Genomic DNA, 23,159 nt, shown 5'->3' on the forward strand with positions numbered 1-23,159 from the left:
AATAAACTTGACTTAAGACTATAGGAGCTGCTTCAGTTTTCAACAATCACAATACCTGTATGTTAATTAGAAATGTCTTCTTTTTTATGATGGCCCATTTTTTAAAAATGTATTATTTGTTTGTAATTTTGAATGTAGTTTGATTAGGTCTTTGATGTCTCTCATAGTTTCAATTTTGTTGACAGCTTGCTTTATAAAGGCAATATAAATGCCTATGATGCTCATTTTCTAAAGGGAAAACCATTTGAAAAATGTCATAAAGCAAATGATCGACATCAGGATTTACACCTACTACATTAGATATTTAAGTTTCAGAAAAGCGCTTATGTTGAACAGTGATTGATGGAATGATTAAGAGTGGTTGCCCCTTAATTCCTAAGTGATTGATGTCCCTCTCTCCATGTGAAACTGGCAGGGGATATCTGGATATGTAAAAATGACCAATTAAATGTATTCAACTATTTTTCAAATCTTCATATGTTCAGATTTCTGCCACTGAAAATACATAACATTTTAATTGGCCAGTTCTACATTTAGAAGTAATAAGGTAGCTATGCTGCTGAATGCAATTCTGGACTTAATTCTAAATGGACTGCGAGGACCAGCACAAGATGTCGAAGTAGAAGGGACACTGGAAGGCAGCAATCACAATATGATCCGCTTCAACCTGGATGCAGGGGAGAAACATCGGTCCAGAATGAAGGCCACGGAGCTAAACTTCCAAAAAGTGAATTATGAAGGGATGAGACTCATGGTAGGGAAGAAGATTGAGAAGAGGATAGGCATTGTAAAAATGTTAGAGCAAGCTTGGTCCCTTTTTAAGGACACAGTCACTGAGGCGCAAAATCTATATATACCGCGTATCAACAAAGGATCCAAGAGGAAAAAGAACAAACCGGCGTGGATCATTGTAGAGGTGAAGGAAGCGATCAGAGACAAGAAAACTTCATTTAAGGAATGGAAAAGGTCAAAAACGGATGAAAACTGGAATAAGCACAAACAGCATCAACGCAAGTGCCATAAGGTGGTAAAAGGGGCTAAAAGAGACTACGAGGAAAAAATAGCCATGGAGGTGAAGAACTTCAAGCCATTCTTTCGGTATATTAAGGGGAAACGACCCGCGAAGGAAGCGGTGGGACCACTGGATGACCATGGAATAAAGGGAGTGCTACAGGAGGACAAAGAAATCGCCGACAAACTGAACACATTTTTTGCATCTGTATTTATAGAAGAAGATCTATACAGCATACCAGAACCCATCAGGCTATATGCTGGAAACGAAGATGGGAAACTGACAAGGTTGACGGTCAGTCTAGAAGCTGTATGCAGGCAGATTAATAGGCTTAAGAGCGATAAATCCCCGGGACCGGATGACATCCATCCAAGGGTCATCAAGGAACTGAAAGGGACTATAGCTAAACTTCTTCATCTATAAAGCAATCTGTCAATCAAATCAGGAAAGATTCCGGAAGACTGGAAGGTGGCGAATGTTACGCCGATCTTTAAAAAAGGTTCGAGGGGAGATCCGGGAAACTACAGACCGGTGAGTCTGACCTCGGTACTGGGAAAGATGGTAGAGGCGCTGATAAAGGACCACATCATTGATCACCTAGACAAACATAGTCTGATGAGGACCAGCAAAGGCAAATCTTGCCTGACGAACTTGCTGCACTTGTTTGAGGGAGTAAACGGGCAGCTAGACAAGGGCGACCTGGTTGACATTGTATATCTGGATTTTCAGAAGGCGTTCAAAAGGTTCGAGCCATGAAATTGAGGGTGAAATACGTGAGTTAAAAACTGGCTGGAGCATAGGAAACAGAGAGTGGGGGTAAATGGACAATACTCTGAATGGAAGAGTGTCACCAGCAGGGTGCTGAAAGACTCGGTTCATGGACCTGTGCTCTTCAACATCTTTATAAACGATCTGGACATTGGTATGACGAGTGAGGTGATTTAAGTTTGCAGACGATACAAAGTTATTCAGAGTAGTGAAGATACAGGGGGATTGCGAAGATCTACAAAGTGACATAATCAAGCTCGAGAAATGGGCAGCGAAATGGCAAATGAGGTTCAATGTGGATATCTGTAAGGTGATGCATGTTGGTAATAAAAATCTTATACACAAATACAGAATGTCTGATGCAGTACTCGGAGAGACCCCCCAGGAAAGAGACTTAGGAGTACTTGTCGACAAGTCGATGAAGACGTCCGCGCAATGTGCGGCAGTGGCGGCGGCAAAAAGGACAAACAAAATGCTAGGAATGATTAAGAAGGGGATCAAGAACAGATCGAAGATGCCCCTGTACTGGGCTATGGTATGCCCCCACCTGGAATACTGCATCCAGCACTGTTTGCCATACTTGAAGAAGGACACGGTACTACTCGAGAGGGTCTAGAGAAGAGCAACTAAAATGGTTAAGGGGGCTGGAGGAGTTGTTGTATAGTGAGAGATTAGAGAAACTGGGCCTCTTCTCCCTTGAAAAGAGGAGACTGAGAGGGGACATGATCAAAATGTTCAAGATAATGAAGGGAATAGACTTAGTAGATAAAGACAGGTTGTTTACCCTTTCCAAGGTAGAGAGAATGAGATGGCACTCTCTAAAGTTGAAAGGAAGTTCTTCTTCACCCAGAGAGTGGGTGGGTGGAGAGCTGGAATGCTGTTCCGGAGTCTGTTGTACGGGAAAACACCCTCCAGGGTTTCAAGACTAAGCTGGACAAGTTCCTGCTATACTGGGATGTACACAGCTGAGGCTGGACTCATTTTAGAGCACTGGTCTTTGACCCGGGGGCTGCCGCGTGAGTGGACTGCTGGGCACAATGGACCACTGGTCTGACCCAGCATCAGCAATTCTTATGTTCTTAATATTAACCGTGTGTTTTCAAATTAATAAGGTAGGTAGGTGTACATGCAACCAGGTATCATAAATATCACTTTATTTATTGCTAACTTTCTAAGTAGAGTTGTAGTAACAAGTCTAAATTTTTATGTCCAGGTAGAAGATTCCTGGAAGACTACTGAATTCATTACTGTTCCTCATCGAGATTCTAAAGATGTTTTTATCCTTGGTGGAACAGATGATATTCAGGTAAGAAGCTGTATGCATTTCCAAATTTACAAGACCTATCCCACTGTGAGCTGAATCTAACCTGGGACCATGTCTGGGCACTAGTATTGAATGTCTGGGTTAGTTACCAACTAGAGAAGTGACAAGGGGAAAAATCTGTCCCCGTCACCGGACCACCGTCCCCTTCATCTCCCTGTCCCCACCGTCCCCTTCACCGCCCTGTCTCCGAACCTGCCATCCCCTTCACCTCCCCGCAGCATCCACCCATCTCTCTCGCCACCTCACTGCCCTTCAGCAGCCCTAGAATCTCCCTCCCTCGCCCTTACATTCATGGCGTAAAGAAACTTAAGGGAGGGAAGGCACACGGTCACCAATCGCACACGCAGCCCCTTACCTTCCTCCCTCCCTCTGGCCAAATCAATCTCCCTCCCTCCCTCCCCCCTTACCTTCGCGGTGCATTAGAAAAGAAACTGATGCCAGCGAAGCTTGCCTGTGCCGCCTTGTGTATGGGCGGAAGCTTCTCCTCTGACAATTGTCATTTTGTAAACACAAATAAAACAGAGCAAGGTTCAACAAAACCCATCTCCCCTCCCTTTCACAAATATCCCCTTCACTATTGTGAAAACTGAACAAACCAAATTACTACTGAATGCTACATAGAAAAATCATGCTAACAGAATACTTTAGTCACACATGGCAAGAATAATGTTAGGGGAGTGCAACTAGGGCAACTGCCCCCTGGAGAGAGAGCCCTAAGCCAGCTGGAATCTAAAGAAGCACAGCCTGGACTTTGCGTTCCCCAGTTATGTGTAATGCCAGCTCTAGCAGGATGCATATTTCAAATCTGAAATATTTTAATCACAAAATATAAAATACATTTATTTTTTTTCTTTTTGTTGTCTGGTAATTTTATTCTCAAATCACATTGGTCTCAGGCTATGGCTTTAGGTTCCTTCTGGCTTCATCGTGGTATGACTGGCTCCTGAAGGTAAAATAGGTGCAAGAGGAGCTGGGGAGAAGATGCCAAGTCTGACAAGGGTGCAATTTTTTTTACCACAGGAGTAAGACTTTTCACTGCTCCCACGGGACGGTAAAAGGTCTTGTCCCCATTCCTGCAGTAAACCAGTTGCAATTGTCTCCATTCCTGCAGATTTACTGTGGTGGACCTGCGGTTTACCATGGTAAATGGTCCCCGTGTCATTCTCTATTACCAACCCAAAAGTTTTGTGGGTGCCGGCTGATACTCAGTGCTGGTATCAACATAGCAAGCAAAGATTGAATTGCTTTTTATGTGATCCTATCTGCCTGCTTAGCTACATGAGCATTGGCACTAAATATGGCCAGTGCCTGCATAACTGTAAGTTTCTCCCTATTTCTGCCCATGGATTACCCTGGCACTAACAGCAATCAGAGGTGTTATCATGCTGTACTGTACAGATCTATATTTTGATGATAAACACATACCTCAGGAGTCACAAAATCTAGCCAAAACTGTGCCTCACTTGTATATAGGCATATATGGTAAATGAATTGGCATGTGTTAAGCATAAAGACAGAACAATCTACAATCACTTAAAGGGTTAACAAACAGTTAAGTTGTGTGGACAGATGAAAACATTTTACTTTGAATTTGAATCAACTGCTTATTTTACTGAACTCACTAACAGTGCAGTTCTATAAAGAGTTAAGAGAACCATTTTGGTTAGAGCTATTCTGCCCCACAAGCCCAACAGTAACTCCTGCCAGCGGTCACACTGAGCCACGATTTGCTCAAGAGGGCGACAAACATCATAATGATACATGAGAGACAAGTTAGGGGTCAGATACACTGCGAAATACTGCAAAGGCCCATCAATAGGCGGTATAGAAAAAGAGGAATGCCAGGCCTCCTTGTGAGTGGTATTCAAGGGTAACAGTTCGGACTTGGCACAGTTAACTCGCAGACCTGAGAAGTTGCCAAAAGTTTGGACCACCCCAAGTGCTCGTTCCAGATCGTCTATGGGATTATCAAGATATAGTAAGATGTCATCTGCGAAAAGATTGATCCGACTTTCCCTGTCTCCTATCCGAATTCCCCGGTTGGAAGGATCGGTGCGCAGCTTTACTGCTAAAGGTTCGAGGGCTAGCACAAAGAGTAGAGGGGAAAGGGGACATCCCTGCAGGGTACCTCTAGCCAGGTGAAAAGGATTAGTAAGGCCCCCATTCACCAGCAAGCACGCCTGTGTAAGGTTTGATGGTCAGGTCCCCCACAAGGTGAGGTTGTAGGGGGTTATGTGAGAGGCGCCCTTACACATGTCAGCTTCAGTTCCCTCACAGAAGATTCACCAGGAGTAGAATCAAATAAGAAACACAGCCAGAGGTGATTGCATAAAGAATATATTATAGAAATAGGCTTACAGAAAAGCAATATCCATAAGCATTACAATTAAGCATTACAATTAATGAGAGAGCAAAGCAGTTTCCCTGCCTTACAGAGTTCATAGGAAAATAAAGACATAGAAGCCTGAAGTTCCAGGGAGATCCAGAGAGAGATTGAGAAAGGGGGATGGGGTGATGGTCTAAGCAGTAGCTTACCCGGAAGGGGGGGGTGCATAGCCGGCCCGGTCCCTATCACGCTCCCACCCTCCCAGCGAGAGCAGCAAACCTCCCTACAGTAGCGTCGGCTGCTTCGTGGCTTTCTCCTCCCTCTGCCGCGTCACTGATGATGTCATCAGTGACGCTTCACTGGCAGGAGAAAGCCGCGAAGCAGCCGACGCTACTGGAGGGAGGTTTGCTGCTCTCGCTGGGAGGGTCGGAAAGGTTCACTTGGGGGGGAGAGATAGGAGGGTCAGCAGGGGTTCGGCTGGGAGGAGGAGAAGCAGCCTGCCTTGGTGCTCCAAGACCTGGCCATTACCTTCTTCGGGCAGCAGCAGCTTTTACAATTCATTGCTGTTGCCGGCTTCAGGCCTTCCTCTCTGCCGGGTCCTGCCTACTTCCTGTTTTTATGAAGACAGGACCCGACAGAGAGGAAGGCCTGAAGCGGGCAACAGCAGTGAATTGTGAATGCTGCTGCTGCCTGATGAAGTTCAGGACACTAGGCCTTGGGTGACAGAAGGAGGAAAGGGAGCAGAGGGGGAGAGAATTGGGGAGAGTGTTGCTGTACCCAACTGGAGGGAATGAAAGGAGATGCCAGGGCTTGGAGGGAAGAAGAGACGCAAGGGCATGGAGGGAAGGAGGAAGGTATGCCAGATCATGGGAAAAGGAAGGGGGAAAGGAAGGAGGAGACGTCAGAGCATGGAGGGGGGAGGGAGAGATGGAAGAAAAGGAAAGGAGAGAGATGCCGGGAATCAGGGAAGGGATGATGCCAGACCGTGAGGTGGGAAGGAAAGAAAGGAGAGGAGGGAGATGCCAGAGCATAGGGGAGGGGGTGGTGACAAAGAGAGAAAAACGGAGAGGTGACAGAGTTGAAATCAATCATGTACAAAGGAGAAAAGGGGCACGGGATAGATAGTTTATGGAAGGAGACTAGAAAGAGGGAAGATGCCATAGGGAAGAGAGAGAGAGGGTGCACACTGGATAGAAAGAGCACAGAGGGCGGTATATGGAAGGGGCAAGATAGAGGGTGAGCAGTAGATGGAAGGGGAAGTGAGAGGGAAACAGACACTGAATGGAAGTGTGGGGGAGAGGAAGGACAGCTGCTGAATGGAAGTGTGAGGGAAAGGGGGAGCAGATGCTGGAAGGAACTGGGGAGGAGAAATTAAAAAAGGGCACATGCAGGATTGAGGGAAGAGGATAGAGTTAGTTACTGGAAGGGGTGAGGGAAAGAGGTGGCAAGCTATAGGTAGACACAGTGAAAGAGGGAAATTGAGGACTGAATAGTAAAAAAGAATTTAGACAGAGGCAGAAAATAAATTGAGAAGGAAGACCAGGGAAGAACAGGAGGAAGGGAGCGGAGAGAGATTCCAGAGCAGGGGGGAAGGAGAGGAGACAGATACCAGATCAATGGGGGTGAAAGGAGAGATGGAAGGGGGAGGCATACAGTTTCTGGAAGGGGCATAGAAGGAGAGAAGATGCCATATAGGGGAAGAGAGATGGCAGACAGCGGATGGAAGAAAGAGAGTAACAAGAAGATGAGGAAAGCAGAAACCAGAGAAGACAAAGGTAGAACAAAAATTTTCTATTTATTTATTGCTTTAGGAGACATGTGTCACTGTTTCTGTGGTATTGCATTGTATGCAGAGTCCAGCTTCTTGCTGGTTCAATTTAACCTTTGTCTATGTATTTCTATTTTATCCCACCTTTTACAAAATTGTGGAGCACCAGCCGTGGTGGTAGCAGCTCTGATGCTCGGAATTCTATGAGCATCAGAGCTGTTACCACAGTGGCTAAAATCCACACTACAGTTTTGTAAAAGGGGGAGGGGTAAGTTTGTGATGACATTCCATACTAGGCGAAGGTGTTTTCTGTGTTCTGTGTGTTCGAAAGACATGGTTTTCTGTTAGGATTGATTGCAAGATTGATCTGTATTAGTCTGGCTTTAGTTTTACAATGGGTGTATTGTTGTTGTACTTCTCACTGCAGTATGTAAGATGCTGCCTTTTCGTAGGTACTCATGTATGACGTGTGGCTTATTACTAAAAATCATGTTTTTCGTACAGATGGGGGGGTGCCAAAAAATGATGGGCCCCGGGTGTCACACTAGAGAGCTGCACGGGAACGGGGACAACGGGAATCCCGCCGGACCCGCGGGGATCCCGCGGGTTCCCCCTTTGGGTCACGGGGATCCAGAGGGGACACCCCCTAGGGTCACGGGGATCCTGTGGGGATGCCTCCGAGGGTCGCGAGGTCCCTGTGGGGTTGGATGGCACTCGAGCCGTGAGGCTAGTCTCCTTCTCCTTACCTGCCCTGCCGCAGCACACAGCCAAACGGAAGTCTTCCCGATGTCAGCGCTGATGTCGGAGGGAGGGCTTAAGCAAAGCCCTCCCTTCTTCCAATGTCAGCGCTGACATTGGGAAGACTTCCAGTCGGCTGAGTGCGGCAGGGCAGGTACGGAGAAGGCAATGGCGTACTAAAAGGGGGAGCGGTCCGCCCCAGTTGCAGCTATGGGGGGGAGTGTGCACAGCCGGTCAGGTCGCCTTACCTTTGTAGTGCTTCCCCCGACCGACCGTCAACAGGCCCGGCCGACAAACCTCCCTGCCCTGTAGCCGCGAATCTAAATTACATTCTTACAGCAGCTTCAATACTCCAGCTGCTGTAAGAAGGTAATTTAGATTTGCGGCTACAGGGCAGGGAGGTTTGTCCGACCGGGCCTGTTCTGTTGTCGGTCAGGTGGGGAAGTGCCACAAAGGTAAGGGGCAGGGAGGGAGAAAGGGAGGAAAGGTGGAGTGGAGAAGAAAAGACGCTTAAGGGAAATGGGTAAAACTGAGGGGGGAGAAGGCTGCTGAAAGCACTGGGGAATACAAAGGGGTGGAGAAGGACGCTGAAAGGACATGGGGAAGACGGGAGGGGGGGAGAAGGATGCTGAAGACAGAGGGGGAGAAGGACGCTGAAAGCACATGGGGTAGACAAAGGGGTGGAGAAGGACGCTGAAAGCACATGGGGAAGACAAAGGGGTGGAGAAGGACACTGAAAGGTCATGGGAAGACGGGGGGAGAAGGACACTGAAAGGACATGGGGAAGACGGGGGGAGAAGGACGCTGAAAGGACATGGGGAAGATGGGCGGAGAAGGACACTGAAAGGACATGGGGAAGACAGAGGGGTGAGAAGGACGCTGAAAGGACATGGGGAAGACAGAGGGGTGAGAAGGACGCTGAAAGGACATGGGGAAGACAGGGGGGAGAAGGACACTGAAAGCACATGTGGAAGGCAGAGGGGGGAGAAGGATGCTGACAGGACATGGGGAAGAGAGAGTGGGGAGAAGACGCTGGCAGGGAAGAAGACAGAGATGCCAGACTATGGGGGGAGTGAAGGGAAGAAGATGGGTGCCAGACCAATTTGGGAGGGGGGAGAAAGGGAGCGGCACAGTAACAGAGCAAATGGAAGACGCAGAGAGAAGAGAGACAGTGGATGGAAGGAATTGAATAAGAACATGAGGAAAGCAGAAACCAGGCAACAAAGGTAGGAAAAAAAATTCTTTTTTTTTTGCTTCAGGATAAAGTAGTATATTAGTTGTGTTGATAAAAATTTATAAACATTAGAGGCTCTGGTAGAAACCCATTTACAAAGTATGTATTCTTCCCAATTAATATTTCCAAATTAATAAAGTCTTTTTGCTTATTTTTAAATGGGTTTCTACCAGAGCCTTTAATTCTGTAGCATAATTAAATGAAATAACTATTTCTGTAGTTTATAGGGACGGGTGGGGACGTAGGGGATTCCTCGCGGAGACGGGCGGGGACGGAGGGGATTCCTCGCGGGGACGGGTGGGAGTCCTCATGGGGACGGGTGGGGATGGGTGGGACTTTGGCGGGGACGGGTGGGATTTCTGTCCCTGCGCAACTCTCTATGTCACACATGCTAGGTACGCCTCTGGGTCTAAGCTTCGGGTTCCATAGATAAAGAGAAGAATAGACAGAGAAAGAGATAGATTCATGTGTGTTGCTGAGAGGAGGCTTTTTTATAGCTTGAAATCTTATTCTGAATATAGAAACTATTGTATTTCCCAGTATCTTTCTGTTTAGAATTTGTAAACTTTTTGAAAGAATGGTTAGTTTAATTGATAAGGAGGGTGTGATACTTGCAGGCATGGTAGATGGGATTAGTCTCTGGCTTCTTTGTCCCATTCAAGCAGTCTCTCTTCTTGATAAACAATCCAGTCTGGCTGAATGATTAAAATTCTGCATCAACATTCCAGAGTCAGATTGATATAATTTCCCATAGGTCTTTGCTGACATTGGTTAGGGCAACCAAAAATGCTGCTTGCTAGCAATAGCTATGCTGACAGCCTGCAGGTTAAGATATAAACTACGAATCCATTCATGAAAGCGGCCGACCAAACCATATTGCTGCAGAACCCAGAATAAGTAGTGCCACGAAATGCTGTCGAAGGCCTTTTCCATGTCTAAACCTACTATAGCCGATGTGCTCCCTGTCCCCCTTCTCAAGTGTAATGCCATCAGTGCCCGAAAAAGGTTCATAAAAGCGTACCGGCCCGGGATAAAGCCCACCTGATCTTCATGAATTAATAGAGGGAGAACGGCATTCAAAAGGCGGGCCAGTATAGCAGCCAGTAGATTAACATCCTGATTAAGCAGATAGATCGGGCGGTACGATCTCACCTGGGTAGGATCCTTCCCCGGTTTAGGGAACAAGACCACATGGGCCATATTTCTCAGTACCAAGCCCTGTCCCGGATGCATCACATTATAAGCAGCCCCCAACGCAGGAGGGATCAAATCCGCCACTATCTTATAGTATTCGGGCCCAAACCTATCAGGGCTTGGCGCTTTCATGAGTTTCAAAGCTTTGATACCTGCCTGAATTTCCTCCACTGTAACCGGTGCATTCAGAAGGTTAAGTTGCGCAGCGGTCACTTGAGGCAAAGCTAAGTTCCGGAAAAACTTTGTTCGGTCTTGTTCGAGGACTCGTGACGGGAATAAAGAGTCTTATAGAGGGGAGCCATTTGCTTAGCATTCTGAGGACGCCGGAGGTCTGTTTCGCTGCCCCGAACTGCCAGCTGTAGCAGCAGTGCCCGCAGCCACATCGATCAGGCAATTCAGAAGACGGACCCCTGACATCACTGGGTCCGTCCTCCTTGCCTTTCTTTTTTGTATTTAAACTTGCCTGCTGCCGCGGACGGACTGGGAGCCTTTGCATAGCGTTCTGAGGACGCCGGAGGTCTGTTTCGCTGCCCCTAACTGCCAGCTGTAGCAGCAGCACCCGCAGCCACATCGATCAGGCAATTCAGAAGATGGACCCCTGACGTCACTGGGTCCATCCTCCTTGCCTTTCTTTTTTGTATTTAAACTTGCCTGCTGCCGCGGATGGACTGGGAGCCATTTGCTTAGCATTCTGAGGACGCCGGAGGTCTGTTTCGCTGCCCCAAACTACCAGCTGTAGCAGCAGCGCCCGCAGCCACATCGATCAGGCAGTTCAGAAGACGGACCCCTGACGTCACTGGGTCCGTCCTCCTTGCCTTTCTTTTTTGTATTTAAACTTGCCTGCTGCCGCGGAGGAACTGGGAGCCATTTGCTTAGCATTCTGCGGTTGCGGCCGCAGGGCCCCTTGGGAGCCCCTTGGAGCAACGTGGAACTGTGGAGCAGGATATCAGGTCGTATAATGTTAATTGACTATGGGCAAAAGGAAAGTTAAACCAAAAAGTTCAACACCTGTTGTTTTAGGTCCCATGAACAGACATTTGACTTTTTCCTTAGAGACTCCAGCACAAAACTTACCTGATTTGAACTCCCCCGCATCTGGAGCATCGTTGAATCCTCTTGAAAGGACAACCCCCCTTCATCCAATATCTGGTGTTAGTAGGAATATAACTCCCACTATTTCCACTGGTCCTGTGGTATCACCCACTCAAATAAGTAAATTGTTTTTTACTGAAATACCTAAACCACTTGAGTTTACAAGTGTAGTGGTTGAACAATCACAAGCAGTGGAAAAACAAGATATTACTCTTAAAGATTTATGGTTAGGTATTTCTAGAGTTGAAGGTTTTCTCAGAGAATCAATGAAACAAACATCTGATTACTCACAGTCTGTGGTTCAAAAATTTGAGAATGTGGATGCCAATTTAAATTGTCTGGAAACAAGATTAGGTGCGGTTGAAACTCAAAGTAACACATTGCAATCTGTTTCACTATCTGCGATCAAAGACTCTACGTCGTTGCATTTAAAAATGGAAATGTTAGAAAATATGCATCGGGGAAAGAATCTCCGCTTGGTTAATTTCCCAGTGACTCACTTGTTATCACCAGAAATATTGTTAAGAAAATATTTCAAAGAAATACTGGGAGTACCCAATGCGGATACCTTTCCAATAAATAATTGTTATTATATTCCCCAGAAGAAAAAGAAAACTGTACAGGATGTGGACCATCTGGTAACAGATGAAGTTAATTTGACAGAGTTTCTGGAAGACTCTCAGGATGTTATCCAGACTCTGTCCACAATGATACTAACATGTATGAGTGAGACAGATAAAATGTTGTTAATGAAACTTTATTTCAAAAATAGACTGACCAAGTTCTGTGGGGATTTGGTTAGTATTTTTCCTGATGTCTCAAGAGCCACGCAGTTTAGGAGAAAATAATTTTTGAAATTGAGAACTAGAGCAGTGGCGTACCAAGGGGGGGGTGTAGGGGGCGGTCCGCCCCGGGTGCCAAGCCCTGAGGGGGTGCTCCGGGTCCGGTCCGGTTCCCCCCCCTGAGCCGGGTGTCGCGTCTGGAAACAGCCTGCAGCAAGATCGCGATGCCAGCGATCTTTGCCTGCTTCGGCTGTTTCCTCCGCCACGGTCCCACCCCTCCTCTGACGTCAGAGGAGGGGCAGGACCGTGGCGGAGGAAACAGCCGAAGCAGGCAAAGATCGCTGGCATCGCGCGATCTTGCTGCAGGCTGTTTCCCCAGGGAAATGAAGCGGGGAGGCCGGGGGAATGAGCAGTGCTTCGTGGTGGTGGTGGTCCTTCGAAGTAATGGGGGGGGGCAGCAGGCCTTCAGGGTGGGGCGGGCAGGCAGACCTTGTAGAGGGGGGGGAGACAGGCCTTCAGGGGGAAAGGCCTTCAAGGGGGCAGGCAGGCCTTCGGGGGGGTGACAGGCCATTGGGGGGGGTGCAGGCCTTCGGGGGGGGAACAGGCAGGCATGCCTTCAAGGTGGGACAGGCCTTCGAGGGGGGTGTAGGCCTTCGGGGGGATGCAGGCCTTCGGGGGGGGGGTGCAGGCCTTCAAGGGGAGGACAGGCCTTCAGGGGGGGCAGGCCTTCAAGGGGAACAGGCAGGCAGGCCTTCAAGGGGGGGACAGGCCTTCAGGGGGGGTGCAGGCCTTCAGGGGGGGTGCAGGCCTTCAAGGGGGGGCAGGCCTTCAGAGGGGGCAGGCCTTCAAGGGGAGCAGGCAGGCAGGCCTTCAGGGGTGGGATGCAAACCTTTAAGGGGGGGACAGGCCTTCAGGGGAAGGGGGGCCCTGGTGTAGAAGTACACGGAGGGAAGGGGGAGGGGTTCAAAGAGACATGCATATGGGAAGAAATAATGGGTCTGAAAATAGAGGAGAGAGAGAGAGGTGATGGACATGGGTTTTAGGGAGGGAAGGAACAGAAAGGGAGAGACACCAGGGATGGTGTGGAGGGGGGGGATAGAGATACTGATTAGGAGGGTAGTTGGGAAAAGAAAGGGAGAGATGGTGGACCCTGGGTGGTGGGAAAGGAGGGAGAGCTGCTGGATGAAAGGGTAGTTAAGAAAAGGTGGATCTGTGGAGGGAGACAAAAAAAGAAAAGATGCCAGACATCCGGGGGAGGGAAGGGAAACGGAAGGGGAGGACAGAGATGGCAGATGGATGGTTAGCACGGAGAAAGAAGAAAGAAGGAGACCCTGGCAAGCAAGTTATCAGAAAACAACCAGAGCCTTGGACCAACAAGATTTGAAAAATAACCAGACAACAAAAAGTAGAAAAACTAATTTTATTTTCTGTTTTGTGATTACAATATGTCAGATTTGAAATGTGTATCCTGCCAGAGCTGGTGTTAGACCGCAAACGTGAGCTAGGATTTAACAGAGAGAGGAAAAGTCCTTTTTGTTTCTTTATTTTATTTACACCACAGCGCCAGTGTGGTTAGGAGAAGCCAAAGGGGGGTGAAAAAGCTATAAAATAAACCCACCAGGATGTTTGAAAAAAACACCCAATTGGGTAGGAAAATTGAATCGATAAACCAATTCAATAGGCTGAATTGAATCAAAATTTTTTTTCCTGAATCTGGCAGCACTAGTTTGCACTACTGTCTTAGACTTTAGGACCTGGGATTGGGGAGAGATGGCATCCTCAGTACTTTATAAAGCAAGTGAAATGAGGATTTGGTCAGATTTTTGAAGGGTCTGCACTCTGCAGAAGAAAAATATTGTATAGGCCAGGGACATAAGACAGCAGGAAATGGGAACTTTTCTTCCTTCTATTTTTGTGAATGGCAAGGCTGAGGATGTCAGAGAGTTCAGTTAAAATATGTGCTTTATAAGAAAATATAATAATGTGTTTTATAAAGTTTATAAGCATTGCTGGCCTTGGACATGGACTTAAAACATCTGCTTGCCCTGGATCGGTAGCATGGAATGTTGCTACTCTTTGTGTTTTGACCAGGTACTAGTGACCTGGATTGGCTTCCATGAGAATGGGTTACTGGGCATGATGGACCATTGATCTGACCCGGTTAGGCTATTCTTATGTTATGTTCTCATCTGTAGGGGCCTTTGTTTTCACTTCTTATTTTAATGTATTTTTTTTCTGAGAACTTATCAGTGTTTTTTATAATGGGAACAAAAATGGAAGAGAATTAATGTGTGTGGAATGGGGGGGTAACTAATTTCTTCAGCTAAATAATTAAATCCACATCAACCAGACATAGGAGAACTCACGCACCATTCACACACCCTCCAACCAAAAACGTCAAAAGAAAAAAACAGTTCGACAACCTCCTAGCCATTCGAGCTGCAACACTCGACCCCCAACTCTACAACCTATTGACCTCGATCACAAACTACAAAACCTTCAAAAAAGAAATAAAAACCCTTCTATTAAAAAACACATAAAACCGAACTAACACAATCAGAACTGTCCCAAGCATCACCTGCAACTACTCCATATGATGTCTGATGTCATGACAATTCAGACATAATTTATGTTATGTTATGGTATGTTTGGAATAATGGTTACATATATGAGGTTCAATAAAAGAAAATTTTCACTGCCTGTTTCTATTATGACCATTTATTCAGTTTCATGGTTATTACAAAAAATATTTTTTTACATGGGGGGGTTGTCAAAAAATTATGGGCCCCGGGTACCACATACTCTAGGTACGCCACTGTACTAGAGTATTGGCACTTGAGGCATCTTTTTACTTAAAATTTCCTTGTAAATGTCTGGTTAAGTTACAAGACACTGAATTTGTTTTCTGGGACCCCATTCAGTTGCAACAATTCCTATCAGCTCGTGAACAGAAGTGAGATCTTTTCTTTGTATTTTTTTACCTTATCTTCTTTCATTCTTTGATGAGAAATTTAGGTTGGAAGTCAGAGTCCTAAATTTAGTAGGGAATTATTTGGGTTCATTGGAATTCAACCCATTTCTTTGTTTTCCTTTAAAATTAAGTTTGTTAAATAAGCAATATGTTTCCCCATTTAGAGGGCTTGTAAAGGATTGTTTTTGTATTGGTTGGTGTGTTGGAAATTTGTATTGAAATCCCTTTTTTTCTTTGATATCTTTTGATATTGTAAACGTATTAAATTTCATAAATAAAAAAAAAAAAGAGTCTCATAGAATTGCACAAATTGGGACTGAATGTCCTCCGCCCCTGTATAAAGACGACCCCCACTATCTTTAATAGACAGGATGACCTGTTGTTTTCGAGAAGGACGCACGAGATTGGCCAAAAGCCGCTCAGCCTTCCCCCCCCAGCGATGCAAGCGATAGCATTGGAAATAAATATCCCTATTGGCCCGCTGAGTCAAAAGGACCTCCAACTGGGAACGGACATCCCACAGCCGACGCTTATCCTCCACAGAGAGCATAGCGACATGTCGCCATCTCAGGGTCTGCAACTCCCCAGAAAGCTGCAAAAGGTCAGCATCCTGTTGCCGCCGTGCCTGAGACACGTAGGCAATAATGTATCCCCGGATTACTACCTTAGATGCTTCCCAAAATACCTCCGGGTCAACATCAGGTGTAGCATTATGACGACAATACTCCTGCCAGTGTTCCCTGAGGTACCTATGGAACTCCAAATCCCTGTACAGATGGCTCGGGAACCGCCATCCCCGCCGCGGAGTATCGTTCGTAAGCCGGACCGACAATATCAGCGGGGAATGGTCTGATAAAGGAACATCCTCGATAGAAACATTCTCTACCTGCGAGAGCAGCGAGGGCGACGCCAGAAAATAGTCCAGACGGGCATAAACGTTGTGGGGGTGGGAGTAGAAAGTGTAGGTATGCTCAGTAGGATGGAAAATCCACCACAGATCCAACAGATGCAACTGATCCATCAAAAAACTGACCCCCTTGGCTCCATGGTCCCCCGGGCAAATCCTCGCTGGTCTACAGTCCATCGAGGGGTTAGCCGAGATGTTAAAATCACCTCACACTAAGAGTTGATAGTCAGAGTACTGAGCTACCTTGGCCAAGAGCCCAGAGAATCGGTGACTATAGACATTAGGGGCATAGCCATTTCTGACCCCAAAGTTTCCCCAAAACTATCACATATTTTCCTTCTTTATCCGATAAAGTTTTATGGATGTGTAGTGGCAACTGTTTATGGAAGAGGATCGCGACCCCCCGCTGTCTGGCATTAAAGGAGCATGAATACACCTTCCCCACCCACTCCCTGCGCAACTTGGCATGCTCAGCACCAGAGAGGTGAGTCTCCTGTAAATAGGCAATATCGATGCGATTTTGCTTAAACCAGTTTAACAACTTCTTTCTCTTCACGGGGGAGTGGATACCATCCACATTAAAGTGGAAAAGCAGAGTTTAACCAGTATCAAAGATAAAACTAGATGACGAGGCATGAGACATGGAAAGTAATAATGAGAAGAGAGGGCCCTCCCAGCTAAGATCCCCCCCTCACCTCAAGCAGGGCTCGGGCAAGAAAACAGCAGCCCCCTCAGTCCTCCGGTCCCACCCAGAAGACGTGGGCCTCAAGAAAAGAGAGAAAGGTGCAGGTCCAACACTAGAGTATTGGCACTTGAGGCATCTTTTTACTTAAAATTTCCTTGTAAATGTCTGGTTAAGTTACAAGACACTGAATTTGTTTTCTGGGACCCCATTCAGTTGCAACAATTCCTATCAGCTCGTGAACAGAAGTGAGATCTTTTCTTTGTATTTTTTTACCTTATCTTCTTTCATTCTTTGATGAGAAATTTAGGTTGGAAGTCAGAGTCCTAAATTTAGTAGGGAATGATTTGGGTTCATTGGAATTCAACCCATTTCTTTGTTTTCCTTTAAAATTAAGTTTGTTAAATAAGCAATATGTTTCCCCATTTAGAGGGCTTGTAAAGGATTGTTTTTGTATTGGTTGGTGTGTTGGAAATTTGTATTGAAATCCCTTTTTTTATTTGATATCTTTTGATATTGTAAACGTATTAAATTTCATAAATAAAAAAAAAACCCCACCCACCCCAGAAAGCGCAACCAGACATCCCACCAATCACCCCCCACACACCCGCCAGACTCACCCCCAAGCACACACCCCCACCCCCAACCCAATCCCAGAGAATGCTCCTCCAGGACTCCCCCCAAGCCCCCGACAAACCCAAAAAACCAGAACAAGAAAACAAGAAAACTCCTGCAACTAAAAAGGAAATGTAGACAACTAGAAAGGGCATGGATAAAACAGAAACAAGATAACACTAAAACAGAATGGAAAATCCAAATCAAGCAATACAAAATCAAACTGAAGGAAAAACACAAAGACTATTACTCCAACCTCATAGGCACCGACAAACCAGACACAAAAAAACTTTTCAACCTAGTAAGAAACCTTACCGACACCAAACCATGTCTAGCCACCCAGGGAAACCCAACACCTACAGCCTCTCAATTAGCAGACCACTTCAAAAATAAAATCATCTCAATCAGAACAACATTCAATAACTCACAAAACAACATAGACGAGATTCTAATAAAACCCACAACAGATGAAGCCATATCAGCAGACAGGTCCTGGACCGACTTCCCTACAACCCAGTGGTCTGAACTGGACAGGCTCTACAAAAAATATTGCAAATCCTCATGTGATCTGAACAACTGCTCACCATACCTACTAGCAACAGCTTCCACCAACTTCAAAGCTAGCTACACGCTATGGCTGCAAACCACACTCGGGGAAGGCCAGTTCCCACCAGACCTCGGTGAAATCATAATTACGCCTATACTGAAAGACCCCAAAGGTCTAATAAATAACCCATCAAATTACAGACCAATCGCTTCTATCCCAACATACGTCAAAATAATAGAAGGGCTAGTAGCACAACAACTGTCCATGTACCTAGAAGCCCACAACATCCTACATCCATCCCAATCCGGTTTCAGAACCAACCACAGTACAGAAACTCTCCTGGTATCTTTACTAGACATAGCTCGAAGACACCTCAGCCAAGGAAACAGACTGCTAATCATCCAATTTGACCTCTCAGCTGCATTCGATCTAGTGGACCACTCCATACTTCTCCAGATACTAGACGCAATAGGAATTTCAGGTAAAGTTCACAACTGGTTCCAAGACTTCCTTAAAACTAGAACATACAGAGTCAAATCAAAAGACATTCTATCTGAACCATGGACCAACCCATGCGGAGTACCACAAGGCTCTCCCCTCTCTCCCACACTTTTCAACCTATTCATAGCCTCCCTAGGCACCACCCTGGACGCCCTAAATATTACTTCTTTCAGCTATGCGGACGACATAACCATCCTCCTTCCATTCGACATCTATAACCCAATCTCCACAGGACGCCTGAAAACTACATTGGAAACAGTAGAAAAATGGATGACAAATCATAAGTTGAAGCTGAACTCAGACAAAACTAAATTCCTACTACTAGAGAAGGACAAAAAACCATCCCTAACAGAACTGGAAGTAAACACAATCAAGTACCCAATACAGAGCTCCCTCAAAATCCTAGGTATACATTTAGACAGATGCTGCACAATGCAAACACAAATCCATAAAATTACCCAAAAAGCATTCTTCACAATGCGAAATCTAAGAAAAATCAGAAAATTCTTTAATAAAGACCAATTCAGGATCATTGTCCAATCCCTTGTGCTAAGTATTGTAGACTACTGCAAAAGCCTTTACTTACCTTGCCCTACCAACACAATAAAAAAACTACAGACCATCCAGAACACAGCCCTCAGACTCATATACTCACTCAGCAAACATGACCACATTACCAATGCATACTTAGAATCTCACTGGCTACCAATAAAAGCAAGAACACAATTCAAACTCTACTGTCTCATTTTCAAAGTAACCCACGGCACGGCACCCAGTTACCTAAACAACCGTTTTCACTGCTACCTCTCACCCAGAAGAAGGAGAACACAGAACCTTTTCACCTACCCACCTCTCAATGGTACTCGTCGTAAGAAACTTTACGACAACCTTCTAGGGACACAGGCAGCTAAAATCGACTCTAACATCTCAAAACTACTGACCAAAACAACAGACATAAAAGAGTTCCGTAAAGAAATAAAAACACTACTGTTCAAAAAATATCTCCCATCACTCTAAACACCACCCAATGAGTTCCCAATCAACACCTTTGGAAACACCCACCTATAGCATCTCTTTGTCTGTGATCTAGAATGTACTGTAACTCTTTTACACTACACCCGATTTAACTTGATTCAGTTGTTATGTATTACCTTCTGTGATATGTATTATCTTCTGTTATATGTATTATCTTCTGTGATATGTATTATCTTCTGTGAAATTGAAGTATCATAATTCTTTACTGTTCCTGTAACTTACTCTTATCCTGAAATGTAATTCTACTGGAATTGCCCAGATATCTTCTATATTGTAATCCGCCTAGAACCGCAAGGCACAGGCGGAATAGAAATCCTTAATGTAATGTAATGTAATAATCCCATAAGGGAAAGCAAAACTAAAAGATCACAGATCTGGGCTATCCACGATCCGATGCGTGCTAGACAAAACAGACTCTAGTACAATATACCATGGTAACACAGAGTAGAAAAAATGGAAAGAAGAATCAGAGTAAAAATGGCAGAAAACAGTAGAAAACCCCCCACCCCCTCTCCATTGTCTCCAGCAAGAATACAACATGCAGTCTCCAGACTAGAGCAGTCCCCTGGCGGAAGCACAGAAACCAGATCCACAGCAAGGCGGCATCGCACATCAGCCACTCCCATCGCAAGGGAGGCAGAGGCCATCGCCAGCCTCCCCCGCGAGACCCCGAGAAGCCCATCCGCAAATACCAGGGAAAGTCCAGGTCATTGGAACAATGGGAAAAAACAGAACCAGACTTCAGCAATCCGGAAAATCAGCCAGGCATAGAGTAGTGCAGACTATCAACAAGGGCAACAAGGCATACTCTCCCAACTCCGATTGGCAGACCACTGCTGATCTCATTGGGCCGAGGCACCATTGCCCTTCCCAGAGGAACCAGTGGCATTGGTGGTGTCTAGGAAATGCTGTGCCTCCCCCTTGGTCAATAGATTATGCACCTTGCCTTCTCTCCATATCCGTAGGCTGGCAGGTTAGACCAGAGCAAAGCGTACCCCCTTACAATGCAAGGAGATGCAGATGGGCACCATTTCCCGCTGCTGAGAAGAAACCGTGCAGAGTAATCATTTAAGAGGAGCAGCCACTTCCCCTCATACAGCAGACTGCCGGCTGAGCGATAAGCTTTTAAAAGTTTTTCTTTCTCCCTCCAATTCACATACCGTGCAATAGCCGCTCTAGGCCTAGGAGTAGACCCCGAGGCGAGTCCCAGCTGGTGTGTCCTGTCACACACAAGGTTGCCGCTGAGGTCTCCAGGCCAAGGTGTTCCGGCAACCACGACTGAAAGAAGTGGTAAAGATCATCTGCAATCTTCAGCTCCGGGAGCCCCACAACCCTCAGGTTATTGCGCCATTGGCGGTTCTTCGCGTCATCCAGCTTTTCTTGGAGGGCTGCCACATGAGTTTGCAGGCTATCTACCCGCCGCTGTTCTTGAAGGGCCTCATCCTCCCGGGCGGAGACACGTTGTTCCTCCTCCGCCAGCCGATGAGCCTGGGCCTCGAATTTCTCATTGACACCGTCAACCGCCGATTGCAATTTATTGAGGTGGTCCTCCAGGGCGGTGGTGACCAGACGGGAGATCTCATGGGCCCACTCACCCAACTCCGGCGGTGCAAGTGCAGGAGCCGACGCCATTTTGGGTTCCGGCGTGCAGGGTTTTCCTTTCAGAGATTTTGCCGCTTTAATGGGCATGCCGGGGCTCAACCGGCTCCACAAATCACCGCCGAGTCTCCCAGCAGAGGTCGGACTGCACAGCCAGCTCAAATAAGATCCCGCATGAGGGTAGGTTAGGGCGAAATTGCAGATAAAGTGAAGATCTGAGTGCGGAGCCCAGCAGCGCACATCTGTTCACCTCGAGTGCATCATATGACTCAACTGCTTATTTTACTGAACTCACTAACAGTGCAGTTCTATAAAGAGGTATCTATTTTTAGGTGCCAAAAGTGCACCTATTTGGAGCATATTCTTTAAGGAAAAGTAGACACCTACTTTTCTTTTTACAGCAGAATGCTAGAATTACAGGTCAAAAAGACACCTACCCTATTTTCTGAAAATAAGCCCTATCCTGAAAATAAGTCTTAGCATGATTTTTATAGATGCTCCTAATATAAGCCATCCCCCCAAAATAAGCCCTAGTTAAGATCAATCTCCAGAGCCCCCCCTCCCCGAATGTACTCAACGTTCCCTAACTCTATCCCTAATACTAGCGCTGCCTGATTTGCTGAAAAAAAATTGGACTCGTCGATTCAGCAACCCAACCCTTGCTGCTTTAGGAGGCCTCAGAGTGGAGGTATGTCAGTTTCATGGTGGGAGGGTCGGTGGGGTTCTGCTGCACAAGGGGATGGGTGGAGTGTAGGAAAGATGCTGCACATGAGGGGGGGGGGGAGAAAAGAGGAAGAACTGGGGTGGAGGAGAGGAAGGGAGAGAGAATTGTTATACATGAAAAAAAAATAAGACATCCCCAAGAGTAAGCCCTAGTGCATTTTTTAGACCCCAAATTAATATGACACTGTCTTATTTTCAGGGAAACATGGTATATTGTAGGTACAAGCACTTATCTTTCAAAAATCTTGGAATTCACAGATGAAAATTTAAAACAAAGGAGTTTGCACATACAAAACAACAATTAAACAGCAAATATTTTTAAAGATCATTCTGAAGCTCTTTAATTTAGTGAGGAGTCAGTATAGTTGTCTGAGACACTACATATTGATGATAGCTTATGTACTTTTTAGTAGGGATATTTATTTGTTTGGAACATGGGAAATGTCAACAGTTTTTTTTTCTTGTGTCATTAATAATGTACACACTTTTTGAATGCATGTGCTCTTTTCACAAAGAGTGAATTATTCATGAAAAGTACACACAGTAGCTTAGTGAGGTTGAGAGGCGCCTGGGGTGGTGGCGCCCCTCCCCGCACCACATAAAGAGTGTCAAGCATCACCATTATCCAGATAGTGGTAGTATTCAATCCATTATTCAGACAATTTTGGGGAATTACCACACTCTACCCTTAGCTCCACATTAGTACTATTCACAGTGGCATGGAGGTCACTGATGATTATCCAGATAGTGCCACTGAAATTTAACAGATAGAATTGGCCAGAAGCTCTTATCTGGATAGGTTCGATCTTGATCACCTCTAAGACAAAGTCATGAAGGCTAAATTCACCTACAATGCTAAATAGCTCCAACTCATGCTGTTAAAGGCTTTCTATATTCTTCAGTTGTTCAATTCATGAGAAATTGGATTTTGAAGAAGCTCCCATCAACCCCCGCCAGTGGTTGTCATGAGACTTCAGCATTGTCTTTTCTCAGCTGATGAAAGTTCTTTTGAATTGCCACCTGAAGTATCAGACCTGGAAGATTTTATTTTTAGTAGCAGTTACATCAACACACAAGGTCAGCTAGCTTCAGGCCCTAGTAATCAATCTGTCTTATACAAAATTTCATTATAACAGAGTAGTTCTGAGCATACATCCTAAGGTAGTGTCAAAATTCCTTCTTAATGAGGCCTAGTTATTTATTGTATGCAAATCAGCAAGAGATATATGTTCCTCAGGAGAATTATGGCTAGCAATACCATCCATTAAAGATTGTAGCTTATTCTCCTCTAGAAAGAAAATGCTCCTGGGTAGAGAGCTGCAGAGCTATGGAATGTTTTAC

General features: G+C 45.8%; 1 protein-coding gene across 1 annotated transcript in view; it reads left to right on the top strand.

Moving 5' to 3' along the window:
• The window catches only part of LOC117347325 (dynein heavy chain 6, axonemal-like), a 2,502,256-nt gene that overhangs the window by 784,521 nt on the left and 1,694,576 nt on the right, over positions 1 to 23,159 (top strand). Inside the window, 1 exon segment of the mRNA XM_033918113.1 lies at positions 2,994 to 3,086. Within this exon segment, the coding sequence (XP_033774004.1) occupies positions 2,994 to 3,086 (93 nt within the window).

Source organism: Geotrypetes seraphini, chromosome 1, assembly GCF_902459505.1.
Source record: "Geotrypetes seraphini chromosome 1, aGeoSer1.1, whole genome shotgun sequence".
Classification (NCBI taxonomy): domain Eukaryota; kingdom Metazoa; phylum Chordata; class Amphibia; order Gymnophiona; family Dermophiidae; genus Geotrypetes; species Geotrypetes seraphini.